Source organism: Protopterus annectens, chromosome 14.part0 (assembly GCF_019279795.1).
Source record: "Protopterus annectens isolate FY-2018-M chromosome 14.part0, PAN1.0, whole genome shotgun sequence".
In the NCBI taxonomy this organism is placed as follows: Eukaryota; Metazoa; Chordata; order Ceratodontiformes; family Protopteridae; genus Protopterus; species Protopterus annectens.
The window spans coordinates 128,397,974-128,410,504 of NC_056748.1; the positions used below are offsets into that span (position 1 = coordinate 128,397,974).

At 34.0% G+C, this 12,531-nt stretch overlaps 1 protein-coding gene across 1 annotated transcript in view; it reads left to right on the forward strand.

Annotated features, from left to right (window-relative positions):
* LOC122788890 (EF-hand calcium-binding domain-containing protein 6-like) overlaps positions 1–12,531 on the forward strand; it is a 239,817-nt gene that overhangs the window by 206,889 nt on the left and 20,397 nt on the right. The window contains exon 6 of the mRNA XM_044055839.1: positions 3,992–4,154. Within this exon, the coding sequence (XP_043911774.1) occupies positions 3,992–4,154 (163 nt within the window). The remainder of the gene's footprint in view (positions 1–3,991; positions 4,155–12,531) is intronic.

Consider the following 12,531-nt stretch of genomic DNA (forward strand, 5'->3'; position numbering starts at 1 on the left):
TTCATTTGATCAGTTTTGTGCAGCAGTCTTGGACTTTACAGCCTGTAAACGTTTTGGTTTACTTTAGAGGACGATTTATGATAGCTTTAATATGGAAACATGAATGATAACATATTATTTCCAAAATGGCTAAATGTTTTCAGAAATTCTGAAGGTTTCCATGAGGAATGTTCACTTAGTAGGAGTGGGTTACAGAACTACAAATCTACATATTCATGCTTTCTCAAATCCTGAAAAAGAACTCTATTGCATGGTCCATTACGCCCTTCTTAACACTGGGAGATGAGCTATTATGCTCTAAAAATACAAACACAAATACAAGCTGATAGATGGGGTAAAGCTTGCTGCCTTTTAAAATTGGCTTAAATGCAGCTGTAAATATTCCTCAGAAGTAGCAGATAAATCATTTACAAAATGCTTGCAGTACACTGATTTTCGCAACTGTCTAGTTTTTCCTTATGAACTTAAATTGTAGTTTACATTAAGTTTACTGTATTTTCTAAGTGGTAAAATACATAATCATTTACTGAGAAATGTTTTGTTGATGATCGTAACATTTTTCTTTATTTCCTCTTTTATTTCTTTTTATTAATTAGGATGATATAGGTTTTGAGAAATGTGTGCCCTTCCAGACTAAGGTTGAGGGTTGATTCATGACGTATTCAGTTTGCACTAGTTTTGTATTTGTGACCATGCATTATGATACAGATCTGCACAGACCTTTCTCTGCATACTTGGTATACATTTACTGTCTGGTCTTTTTTCTATATGATTCATTCAAATGTTTTATTTAAAGAGAAACTAGGCTAATATATCTGCCTAGCTAACCGATGTGCTTACAGCTGTATGAATACACCTGCTCAGCCTTATTTTTCATCTTCCATTCCAATCAAACTAAGCTGGAGTTTTAGTATTCCATCAATACTCTGAAATCCTGATTGTTGGAAGACACTTTTATGAACTATTTATTTGATTTAATTACAGACAGGCTAACCTAGTTTAGCTCACGGTTTATGGTTATTCAACTGCTTTTGTACTCTGCTTGTAACTAAATTTAACAAGACTAACATTTTTTTCTTTTTTTGACACACTATTTGAAGACAGCGTTTTAAAAAAGTTTTATTATATGTAGTTTCAGTACAGTTCATGAACTTTCTATAGTCTACATGGCTAATACCCAAGGTTGTATATAGCTGAATACCTAATTTTGTAATGCTAGTGGGGAACATTAGATAGCTAGAAATACTTCTGTTAGCCTGCTTTTGTTTTTGTTTATCAGCTTTTACATTTAAGCTTTGTGTTTATTGGAAGCTTGAAAATGCTGTGGCAACCTATGCCTGAAAATAAGAAGCAAATTTCAAAATTTGGGAATAACATTTCTATACGTGTTGGTTACATACCCAGTCTTGAATTCTGTAAGACTATATTACAGTAAACTCTCAGTTAACCCCGGAACTCAAGCAACCAGAAAAAAAAAATCAAAGAAATACACTACAGTTTTCATGTGTTGCACTTTCTGTTTCCCCCCTGCAGAAACATACCTTACGTTTTTAGAGCTTTAGAGTTTTAAAAATAAAGATAGGAATAAAGTCCCTCTATCCCCAGCCTAAGAACAAGTCAAACCAAACAAATAGTGTAGGATACAGTATTAGTCAGGCCTATTTTTAATAGTAGCTCTCAAGTAACCTGAAACTATAGTTATCCAGCATCTACCAATCCCCATGGGTGCCGGTTAACCAAGTGTTTACTATACTTTCCATTGTGGAGTTTTATTAGCCTTAATCTCTAACTTTCAGAAAGAGTAAATACATATTATCAGACTAGCAACAGTACCTCGGATAAGTGCACATAAAGGGAAAAAAAAGATCTATAATCTTTTTCTGCAAAGAAATTTTCTAGTTAGTAGCTAGAAATAATTTGTAGTCAGTATTGCCTTTTATGCATTTGAGAATATAGCAAGAATTCCTTGCTTATCATTACTGTCCTGCTTTTGAGTGACATAGGCCTCTAGACTGTTTACATTGAAGCAATACTAGATAATGAATCTCGCCATCTAGTGCTGTCAAGTCACATATGCATCCCATGAACAATCCCTGCCAGACACAGAGTAAACTAGGCAAAATAGGGAGGGAAGTAGATTACCAGGGTTTTCTTTCACAAGGGTTATGATGATTAACTCACAGAGACAAGGTACAGTGTTTCATTCTCACTTTTGGTCACCATCTGGTTATTGGCTAGGTATAGAGTTATCTGTGAATCGACTGCCTAGAATTTATTTATGAACCTATGAACAACCACATGCTCAGCTGTGGACAATTTACAGGTTCATAGGTAAGTATTAGGCTAGTTGCCCTTGCAGGTCATTTTAAGCCTATCCAACTGACCTTCAAAGGGGAGAATCAAACCCTGTACCTCATGTATGTGGGGTAAACACCTTAACCGTTATGCCATCCCCCAATCATCAATCCATCTACCACATGTTTTTGGGATGTGGGAAGAAGCCAGAGTACTTAGAGAAAACCCAAACAAACAGTGGAGGACATACAGACTCTGCTCAGAAGGCACCATAGCTGAGAAGTAAACTAAAGAGCATCATGGTGTGAGGAAACAGTGGTTCTTGCTGTGCTGTTCAGGTAATGAATGGCACATGTTTAACCAAGAACGAACATGGGAACCATTGTGTAAAAAAAACAGGTATAGGCGAAATCATCTGAACTAATATTCTGTCAGAGTTAAAAGTTTCTAGCTTCATACGTTAGACATGGATATAACAGTCCACTTGCTGGTTTAGTTGACATGTGTGGTACAGCTGACCTGTGCAGTATACCAGTTGTGCAGAGTGTTTTGTTTCTCCCCCACCCCTCGACTCAAATATTTTTGATTATTGTATGAGAATTGCATAACTGAAATACATGAGAAAGGTGGTTTCAGAAAGTATCATATGAAGACTTTGTGGTGTAAACTTGGCACTTGGTAATGAAATGGTAATGACATAAAGAGGCAAGGAAAATAGTCTGTCAAAATAAATGAATTGGACTTCCTTTATAAGATAAAGCATATTATTTAAATGTCATATTTAGCATGTTACAATTACCAAAAATGTACAATTTCACTACTAATTTTCATATTTTCCTGTAGAGGATACCCCTGCTTCTGTTTAATGAGCACATATAATAATAATAATAATAGAATAGTTTATACCAGTTTAGATACTTTGCATCTGCATTTACCACTTAAGATAAAATCACAAGCTATTTTGATATAAGTTTCTCTCTTGAAGTTATTACTTACATTACAATTGCCTTTCAGAAGTGAGGAAAGATGACTTTCAAGTGAAGGTATGTTGCTATGGAGACAGAAGGTTCCAACTGAAAAATAAGTCTGAGCAAGAGTGTGTGTCATGAACAAGTATTACCTAACAGTGGCCACATTCCTGAAAAACAGACTTGAAGCTGTTTGGGCCATTTAAAATAGCTATAAGCAAGAAATAAGCAAACCAGTAGGTTTTTACAGCAGCTGGATGGCAGCAGTATTGTGAGGCCATCTTACACAGCAATGCCTATATAACAAGTAAAGGGTTTTGCCATAGATGGCTATTTTTACAGAACAGTTTATATACTAAAGAAGAATAAAACCATGCCAAAATTACTGGTTGGTTGGTTGTTGGAGGGGATATTATGACAAACAGTATTACTGTACAGAGGAATGTAACAAAATACACAAATGTATTTTGGCTCCTGATTTGGGTTAGAGACTAAGACAGACATGTTTCAATTAGTGAATAGGAAGGTCGGCAATTCAGGATAAAAAAATAATAGCATGTTATACATTATTGGATATGCCTTGTGGTCATTATTTTTGATGCATTCTATCTTTTTATGGCTTACAATTTCCATTGCAGTTTATGCTTGTTTCATTCATTGCTTAAAGAAATGCCTCTTCAATAATATGCCCTATTTACTTTTATTCTTTTACTTGTTTCTTTAACTAGGATTTCATATGCTGCATTCCTGCAGCCATTTGAAGATCAGAGAGCAGCTTTTCAGTGTTCAAACTCCAAGACAATGTTGGAGTCGCAACAAAGAGACATAGCTATGTACTCAAGCACAATGCAGAAAGGACTGAATGCTGTTACTTCCAAACTTCGCAACAAGGTACAGAAAGCCATTGACTTCACAACCTCAGTCTGTATATAATACCAAGACATGCTACTGATGATTTAGATATGTAGGAGTAAAAACATCTGCACTGTGTACCTAAACAAAGTGATTTCATTTCACAGTTGCAGATAGACACGTATTCATAAGTTCTCACAAAAAATGTGCTAGGTGGCTATGTTCTTCAAAAACACCATTTATGGACTTATACATTTAGATATGTAAATTGTAAAGGCACAGTATGCAGTATGTTGAATTTATATGAACAGTAGACATGAGTTACAAATTCCTAAACCGTAGTTATTTATGCCATTGTGGCATTATCATTTTAAATACTGGAATGTATAATTCCATGAATACTGAGTTTTGCAGAAAACATTCCAATATTTAAACACTTGGAATGTATAATTCCATAAATATTGTGTTTTGCAGAAGAACACATCCCAGTATTTAAAGTCAGAATGCTACAGCTGATTGGAATTATAGGAGGTTAATAAAACTTAATTTGTAAATTCCTAAGCCATAGCTGGATGCGCTTTTTACCTGTGTAAGTTTGGCTTTTAGAAAATAAATCAAAACTATTATTCATAGGACTTCTACTGTACTTCATACAGTAAAATGAACGTTTTGCTTGTAAGATAGAAATATACATACTCAGCCATTTTGTCTGCACTAATCTATGGTCACTACTCCTTGGTGCTACAACTGACTTTCTATTCCTTTGCTTTCCACCTCACTATCAAATGCCTCCCTCTTTTCTGCTTGATAAATGTTAAGAGATTGGAGCAGCAGATTTTCAAATTGATCTTATGAGAATGATAGAGTAGGTTGGGAAGTGGCATCTAAAATATATTGTAAGGAAAAATAATGTAGTTTACCTGGAGTCTGATAATCACCAAGTACATAGTTTTATCATAGATTTTGATATCAATTTTATAGCCCGGCAGCATTTGAGTGTGTTCTTTCTGGTTATCCCATTCTGGAACTTTCTTTTCTCTATGTACTTTTCAAGTATCAATGAAATCTTCAACTTTGTTGCTAGTGGCAATATATTTCATAGTTTTGGTTGTTGTAGGGTTTGGTAGAATCCTAAGTGGAACAAGTGACCCCAAGAATTACAGATCATAAAAAAGACCTTGGTGCATAGTAACAGCAGAAATGAACCACAAGGCACAAATACAGAACTGTAGTCTTAGGTGAGTAGATGTCAGAAACAGAAATATGATATTATCTCTTGTGAGTTCTCCAGAAAAGCCCAAGCTAATACATATATTAGTTAAATTTAGAAAGTAGAAAGAATGTATACCTGGTTAATTAATGGAATGAGGACAAATAAGGTTATGGGAAAGAAATATGTTTTTAATTGTGCATATGAGAGAAAAGGGAGGTATGATATAGCTGAACAAGACACTTAGGTAACAATGAGATGTCATTCAGCGTAGAAGGAAGGATGGGTGAAGAAGGAAAGGACATTCTGGCCAGGTTAAGTTTATGAAGTTCAACATAGATATTAGACTTTTTTGATAGTAAAAATAGTGGTTAAATGGGAAGGTTACTTAGTGGCTGTAGATTATAACGCTACAGAATCTTCCAGAGTATCATGACCTCTGTAACAGAATATAAGAAAGGGCATTGCAGTGATAGCTGAAAGATTTTATATACAGAAATAAGCAGACCACATAGACAACTTGCTTTTTTTTGCCATCACAACTTTATTATTTAACACAAGTCTCCAGTCTACTCTGACATTAAATACTTCTGAACTTCTGTTCGAGACTGATGAATAATCAGGTGAGGTTTTATTTCTATTATTTTTCTTTTTGCTAGAGTTCTGTTACTCATTAATGGCCTTTCTTGTACAGGTACTAGTCTTCATTTTATTTATTATACTGTTTATTACTGTTTACATAACTCATACACCTGTCTGCACATATGATATAACATTTTAACGTGCTTTTACTGATTTGTCTTATTTCTGACCATTAATCCAGTATTGCCAACTTTACAATATTGTTAGTTAATTTGGAGTTTTTGTCTTTATGCCTTCCTTGAAAAGATCTTAGTTAGAGGGGCGTATTTATTTATCGGCTATTATAAGTGCATGCATGACATTTACTTATGACACACTTCCTCACTGCCACTCGTTTGCTTTGGTAAGTGCTGCAACAACTTAAACTAACTCAAGCTCTCTTAACTAAGCATCCCTCACAATACCTGACCTCACCAGACTATGTAGCCCTACCAGAACTTGTCTTCAAGCAGTTGAGATTTGAGTGCTTGTATTATTATTATTATCTGTCTGTCCATCTATCTATCTATATATCTATGTAGCTATCTGTCCTTCAATCCCTCTATCTAGCTATTATTACGCTTGTTAACTAGGTAGATTGTCTGGTCACTACCTGGGCTATATGATAAGTCACAGCAAAAGTAGAGAAATGAATAATCCTGTAGATTTCTACAATACTGAATAAATAGCTAAAGTAGTAAAGACATATATAATATGAAAGTACTTAAGGTTAATTGAAAATGTTATAAGCATATAAAAGGTAAATCACATGTCATTTATTGGCTAAGACCAATCCAATAAAAGTGATAAATGAGTTAACAAAGAAATTTAATTTAATTTATTAACTTTCTTAACTAATCTTAAAACACAATTTAATTCCCAGTTAACAAAAATAAATGAATGAAAACATGCATAAAATAAATATAGATGATAAAATCTGGAATTGTTTCTCAGAAAGAAATTGCAGTATTTGCAGATATCAGCTGATTGCTAAATAGACAACACAGATTATTTAATTATTTACTTAATTAAGATACAAATAACACACTGTATCTATCTGTTTATTTCTTTAAGATAGTTAATGTACAAATGGTGCAATTTTAATTCATTTAATAAATAAATCTGCAGTATAAAACAATGATAAATATTATGCTATGGATAATTCTTACAAAATCTTTGTCTTAAAATATAATAGTAGTAGTAGTAGTAACAGTAACAGAAGTAGTAGCGGCAGTAGTAGTATAAGTAGTAGTAGCAGTAACAGAAGTAGTAGTGGCAGTAGTAGTAGTATAAGTCATAGTAGCAGTAGTAGCAGCAGCAGCAGCAGTAGTAGCAGTAGTAAAAGAAGTAGTATAAGTAGTAGTAAAAGCAGTATTAGTAACAATAGTACTAAGAGCTATAGCAGTAGCAGTAGTAGTAATAGTAATCATAGTAGGAGGGGCAGCAGTAGTAGTAGTAACAGCAGTGGTCTTAGTAATAACAGAAAGAGTACTAGCACTAGTAACAGTAACGGTAATAGTGGTAGTAATAACAGAAAGAGTACTAGCACTAGTAACAGTAACGGTAATACTAGTAGCATCACAAAGTAGTAGTTACAACATAGTAGTAGCAGCAGTAGTAGTAATAACAGTAAGATTACTAGTACTAGTAACAGTAACAGTAATGTTAGTAGTATCAGAAAATAGTAGTTACAGCAGTAGTAGTAGCGGTAGTAGCAGACATCAATGACTACTGCAGCATCCCAAAACAAGTAGTATTTGTGGTACGTACATTACATCCCAAAAGAAGTAGTATCTGTGGCACTTAAATTAGACTGAGACACTGAGGCAAATTTGTGTATCCGTAGTACTTTATAACCTGCATATTTTCTTACTGAATTGGTCGGGGAAGTCAGGCACAGAACACAGAAGGCTAAAGCTATGTACTGTTAATGAGCTTCATCTTGCAGTGCTGGGTTTTATTCCTTCATTTTCTACATTTTAATAATGTGACTGTGAGCATGTTACTTAAAAGTGAATTGTGTGTCAACAGTAAATAATGTATTTCTACATTTTAAGTGTGTGATTGAGTGTATGTGGTAGCGTGTTCCTCAACAAGTGAGGCACTAGCATCTCTTTTTCTTTAACTTTTTTGCCTAACATCTCTTTCAGGCCCTAACTGGACAAATTCAGTGGGGCTTGTTTTGCTATTTATGCAACTGCATGCACAAGCATACCTGAGCACTAGTGGGCATGTACTGAACTCACAACTAGAGAGGTGATTACTCTAGGTGAGGAGTCTTATACTTGATTGAATGTAATTCCATAGTACTATATCAGATTTAGTGTTGGGCAGTAATCAAGCTATAGCATAGCTCCCTCTCTGTGATGTTCCCATTGGAAAACATTATTGATAAAGTTATGGGCCTTCTTGATCAGATGTGGATTCAATCCCTATTAGAAGAGGGCATTGTCTTTCAAAGTTACAAATGCAGCATTTTTTTGTCTGCAGAGAGATCTGTTTTTTTTTTTTTGTTTGTTTGTTTTTACTATATGCAATAAACATACCATTCTTCAGGATATGGAAGTCTCAATAATGGTTCCAGGAAAGCTGTAGGTCAGGAGGATTCACCCGAAAAGAGCAGTAAAATCCCTGTTAAAGATACTATATTCAATATGATATATTTGCAACACACTCAGTTGAGAAGTTTGAGTGCTGCTACACATTATGCTATTAAGTCAGACAAATGAGTCATAAAACAATTCACACTAAGCAACTGAATGAGCTTTTGGATGATTTAAGTGTGAAACAAAATACATCTATATCAATTCCATGCCATATCAATAGTGAGCTCAATCACTTCATTGCCGAAAAGAGTATTTGTATGCAACTTGTTGACCCTATTCCTGTGGATGCCAAAGTCAACATTTTTTATTTATTTTTATTTTAACATTTGTCAACTGGGAAAGTCAGCGGAGGCCTGGGGAAAACACTCCAGACAGCATGTCTGTGAATGTGGGAGGAAACTGGAGGAAATGCACACGAACGCAGGGAGGACATGGAGACTCCACAAAGAAAGCACTCCAGCTGAGAATTGAACTGGAGAACCTCTTGCTGCAAGGTGACAATACTACCGCTGTACCACTGCTCCATCCAAAGTTAACAAAAAAATGGGAAAAGGGCAAGGAATTTAAGTACTACAGATTGTACATCAGATGTAACAGCTAATGAAAGTAAATTAAAAAGAGAAACAAACGAGAGAGTCTTTTACTTTACCTAACTTTGCATCTGAGGCATATGTTTCTACTCCCCTAGCATCTTTTGGTAGTGGGGTGCTTGTAATACACAAGTCTAAGATCTTTAGATCGTACTTAAACTGTCAAACATGAATAGGCATAAGATTACTATAGTTAGTCTTAGTGGGTCAAACCAAAAGGATTTCTGTGTTATTTGAAGGGTAAGGAAAACATTGTTGCTTTTCAGCATTAGTCTTCTTAATGGGATTCATGATCTTCTCAGTAACCCCCTGTATCACATCTACTAGCAAGATGAAAACATATTTCAGTTATGTCAAATGGATAAGATAGAGACTAGTGCCTAAGCAAAGTCTTACCTTTCCCAAGCTTCAGTAGTTATCAGTTTTCCAAAGTGTTGTATAAATGGCTATGGGACTTTGGTTATAATAAAGATACTGATATCATTAAGAATTGGGAAAAAGTTTAATGCAAAAATGAACTATTTGACAATGACCAGTTCTCCCCAAGTTTCAGTACAGTCAAACCGTTAAACAAGGTATCCAGTAAATTAACTCATTTATTTTGGATTACAATCTCATGCTGTCAAGCACAGTACTAAGATAACTTGTGACAAGAAGTTGATTAAATTTTATTATGCCAATGCACATAGATCATGTAACAATGTAACAAGACTGGGACACCATCTGCCCTGGCATCTCTCCAAGTATTCTACCACTGCCATCACTGAGGCATTGCAGGTAAACATCTACAACTAACCGACTTTACAAAATTTGAATGCTTAAGAACAGATACCCCTGGGAATAGAGTGATCACATCTGTTCATAATTTGATCCCTACAAAATTATTATAGGCTTAACTGGAAATGGAATTTCTTGCTATTTTACTACTTACAACTTTTAATCTAGAGAGTTTAAATGTGTTATGTTGGTGCAGAAGCCCTAAAATAAACAGAGAGCAACTAACTTATTATTTAAAATTTGTCGAAGACAAATGAAACTTGAGCAACTTGATCATTTTGGGAGATTTTAAATTTCCAGATTTTGCTTGGAGGTTTGGTATATGTCATTCTCCTTTAGAGCAAGCATTCTATTATTTGATGTCATCATGAAACCTAACACAGATGGTAGACATTCTAAAAAGAATAAATGCTACCTTGGATTTATTACTTTCAGCAGGAGCAGCATTCACTATATAAGATCCCTCCATGATAAATACTTAAGATCAGTCTGCCTAAAAATTACTATTGATTCATCTACTAATAATTGTAGGCTTATAAAAACTAGCAACAATTGCAAGTTTTATGAAACATAATTTAATTCATAGAATATAAGATTTAGATTGGATTTTGACTTTTAACATGATCCTTCATCTGTATGGGTTTTATTTGAAACAATTTCTAAAAATAATTATGAGTTTTTGTAAAACAGTTACATTTGTTAGTCCAAAGCATGATATGCCTTCTTGGTATAATAAGCAATAAAATAAACTATTAAAGTAAAAGAAAAGAAAGTAAATTGTATACAAAAGTATGGATCTTGTAGTGCTAAAAGAAAAGCAACTGAGAATAGAACTCCAAAAGTGCTGGTTGGGAGGGTGGCCTAATGGTTAAAGTGTTTGCCTTACAAACACAAGGTGCAGCGTTTGAGTCTCAAGGGATAATTGGCTAGGCCTAAAATGGCTCACAAGGGCAGTTAGCTTAGTACTAACCTATGAACCTAAGTGGTCATTAAACAAATTATGCAAAGTACTTAAAAAGTTTATCAGGATCTCTAAAACTGCATATGAGTATTCACTGATAAACCATATTGACCAAACCACATTATAATTATGAAATAAAATAAAACAAAAGTGCACACAACCTATAAAGCAGAAACTTTAATGTATAGCAAAAACAAAAAACAGAAAGAAAATAAAGTAAGCACTTTCACGACTCACAGGCCGCTTCATCAGACAATAATAAAGCTAAAAACATTTCCTTATATAGTACCATGCATAGGTCAGGTGATATAATTAGGCATTTAAAGAAATAAATACACATCAAAAGCAACTGAGAATAAAACTTTGTAAAAAATTAACTACTGAAGTCCATGCATAATAAATAAGCAAATAAATATACATAAATAAAAAAAGGTTTTTGAGAGGACATATTTGCTTAAATAATATGTCATCTCTAAAATCTTTTTTAAAAGCACGACCTCTTAAACATAAACATTAAATATGTATTATGTTTGTAAAATATTTTAGATATTTTATATGTTTTTTAAATGTATATTTATTTGCTTATTTATTATACATGGACTTCAGTAGTTAATGTTTTACAAAGTTCTATTCTCAGTTGCTTTTGATGTGTATTTATTTCTTTAAATGCCTAATTATATCACCTGACCTATGCATGGTACTATATAAGCAAATGTTTTTAGCTTTATTATTGTCTGATGAAGCGGCCTGTGAGTCGTGAAAGCGCCTACCTTATTTTCTTTCTGTTTTTTTGTTTTTGCTATATTTTAAAGTTTCTGCTTTGTAGGTTTTGTGCAGTTTTGTTTTATATTATTTCATATTTTACTGCACCCAACTGCACTCTGTACTCGTATTTTTGCTCTTATCTCACATTATAATTATGTTACTAAGGACAAGAATGTACATAATAGCATTGGTCCTATATTGAATGAGTGTGTCCCCATTAATGACAGCAAGGACAATAATAAACTTAATAATGTCAAAGAGCATTACTTTTGTGGATATTTTTGTAACTGACAAATCTGAAGACATCAATAAATTTGTACGGTTTAGAGTGAAAAAGAGTGGTTCATTTTTCACTAACTTGATAGCAGGCTGTTTTAGTAGTAGTCTTATGAACTACTTAATAGGGCCAATAACCAAGCTATTTAAATGATACTGGAAAATGTTGTGGGTTCCATTCACCTGGAATTCAGCGTATGTCCTGCCAATATACAAAAGTGGTGCACATGATGTCATCTCTAACTATCACCCAAATAGCTTGTTCTCACATCTAGACAAGTGTTTTGAAAGGTGCACAGTCTCCTTGGGAATGACTTAGCCCTTGCAGATCAGAATCAACATGTATTTATTAAAAAGAAAACATTCAAAACTAACCTAGTAGAATTTTACTAAACAGTCAATATTGCATTTGATAATGGCATTAGCTATGGTGTGTTATATTTGGTCCTATCAAAGGCCTTTGGTAGCGTTCCTTATGCTATAATAATAGAATGTTTAATAAGGCAGAAAATAAATCCCTGAATTACTGAATGGGTGAAATGATGGTTCACCAGCAGATGCCAATGTGATAAGCTAAATGGACACTATTCCAGCTGGTCAGCAGTTTCTT